The 2,408-nt window shown below is 31.1% G+C and overlaps 1 protein-coding gene across 1 annotated transcript; it reads left to right on the top strand.

Annotated features, from left to right (window-relative positions):
- The first annotated feature begins 976 nt into the window (after positions 1-976).
- Positions 977-1,714, top strand: LOC115229821. Its single transcript, XM_029800107.1, has one exon. It carries the CDS (start codon positions 977-979, stop codon positions 1,712-1,714), a length of 738 nt encoding a protein of 245 aa, XP_029655967.1.
- The last annotated feature ends 694 nt before the right edge of the window (positions 1,715-2,408 follow it).

The raw sequence follows: 2,408 nt of genomic DNA, 5'->3' as shown, positions 1-2,408 counted from the left end.
CATTTTGAGAAGATGAATACAATAACCCAAAATCTTGAACATCAAAATTTTTTAGACACCGAGGTTTTTTATATTTTCCAATAATCAATGGATTAAGTTTTTCCCCGATTAAACTGCAGCATAGAAGAACAGTGAGTCTTTCTTTCCCTTGTTTAAAAACCAAAACACGGTTCGCCTTGTTCAACAAATGATTTTTGAGGAGTTCTTTTTATAAAAAGCGCAGTTTCATCACAATTAAATATATTCTCAGGTCCATATTTAATACTTTCTGGTCATATTTTTCAAAATAATTTTTCACATAAGATAAATCACATGAAGCTTTTTCACCGCATATTGACTTGAATTGAAGTTCATGCCGCAATTTAAATCTATCAAGCCACCCATTGGAAGCTTTAAAAGAAGTAAATCCAATTTTTGAAGCTGTAACTAAGGCAATTTTTTTCAAAATAGGGCCTGAAATCGGAATTTTATCTACGCGTAGTCTTTGAAATATTTCAAAGACTTGATCATCAAATTTATCTTTATCGGCTTTAAATGTGTCATATTCCTCAGAAATAGTATTGCCGTGTTGCAAGAAAGGTACAATATTTCGTTTTATTCTTGATATTGTTCCTTTACTTGTGTTGTACTTTTTCATTAGTTGCCTCTCAGATAAATTTTTCTTCAAAATTTCTTTAGCAATCTTCAATTTAGTTTCGTAATCCATAACCACAACAATAAAAATATAAATTGAAAATAAAACAAAAATAATTAATTTATTATAATTTTATTTTATTTTAATTCCTTATAAATGATTTTATGGTGCCCCAAAAATTCCATAATTTTTTATCGATTTTTATTTTTTTTCTGCCAAAATGTACTTTTGGAATAAAGTGCCCCAAATTGCGGGGGTGCCCCACCCCTGGGGTCTGCCCCATTTTGGGGTCGGACTGTAAAGAAAATTCCAAAACTCAAATTTAATGAAATTGATGTAGCGATGATAACATGGATTAACTTAATGGAATCTAGTGCAGCAATTCTATCAGATTCGATGTTAATTGCAAAAGCTCTTAAATTTGGAAAAAATTTTCCAGAATTTAAAGCAAGTCATGGGTGGCTAAAAAAGTTTAAATTACGAAATGGTATCAAGTTAAGAAAATTTCACGGAGACAGTGGATCAGTAAATCATGATGAAAAATCTATTGCTGATTTTAATGAAACAATCAATTTAAAATTGAACAATATGGATTGGAAAATGTTTATAATGCAGATGAAACTGGTGTTTTTTACAAGGCGATTCTTTGTCACGTTAAACTCAATTGAAATTCTTTTTTTGTCTCCTAGAACTTCCTCGCTCTTGCAACCAATGGATCAAGGAATTATAAAATGTTTTAAAGCCGAATTTACCAATTTGAAAACAAATGATATAATCGAAAAGGTTGCGGCAGGGGAAAATTGTCAAAATGCAATTAATGCAATCACCCTTAAAACTGCTGCGACAATAACATTCTTCGCTTGGAATAAAGTTACTCCTACGACCATCAAAAATTGTTTCCGTTATGCACAATGGATAAAATGTGAAACAATCACAATCAACAGTGAATCTAAGAACTACGAAAATAATTATGAAGAAATAATTAAGAAATTTCAAATTGACGATCCAATATCTTGTAGTCAATTTGTTGATTCGAGAGGTTTTACTGTATTATTAAAAATAAACGTCTCCCAAAACTAATTTGACCCACTGTACTGACGATTTTAAAATTCAAAATGTTTAATTTGATCGGCTTATTGAAAGATTCCGGATGTCTTCATCGACTACACAACAAAAAGGGGGGAACAAGACGGAGCCGAAGAGACACATGACTTCGTTTGGATTAGTTAGTTCCTTGGTAACATGTTCTCTTTTTGTCTTGATCTTTCTATAAAAAAAGTGTGACCAGCCTGGGCGAGATGGAAAATATGTCAACATGTTGTTTATATCTTGCGGCAGGGCTATTTACGATTACGATTTTTATTGAAAGATTATTAAAATGATAGTCTAATTAACACCAAATATTTTTTTACTCAATATGTTCTAGAGCAGGGGTGTCAAACATGCGGCCCTCAGCGTATTTTGCCAAACATAAGTGCGGTCTGATTTAATGGTTATAAAATGCAAAAATTATTTTTTATTTTTTTACATTTAATTAAAAATTTTAATTGTATTTTTAAAGAATACAACCTAAAGACCCATTATCAATCTAATGATCTATCATACAATTATTTCGAAGGTATTAAGTTGTTTATTAACCAAGAAGGTCCAATGCGTGTTTCAAAGCTAAATGAATTGCGAAAAAAATTATCTGCGTTACAAACTCATTTCACACAAAATCATAATCGAAGTACTGCATTAGTCAGTAAACTATATCAGAGGTCATCCCCTCAAC

Source organism: Octopus sinensis, unplaced genomic scaffold (genome assembly GCF_006345805.1).
Source record: "Octopus sinensis unplaced genomic scaffold, ASM634580v1 Contig13674, whole genome shotgun sequence".
NCBI lineage: Eukaryota > Metazoa > Mollusca > Cephalopoda > Octopoda > Octopodidae > Octopus > Octopus sinensis.
The sequence above is the reverse complement of the archived record's forward strand: the minus strand, read 5'-3'. Positions and strand labels throughout refer to the sequence as shown.

What these genes read in the sequence shown, in the direction of transcription:
- LOC115229821 (XM_029800107.1), top strand. Translation starts at nt 977, where the DNA reads ATGATAACATGGATTAACTTAATGGAATCTAGTGCAGCAATTCTATCA.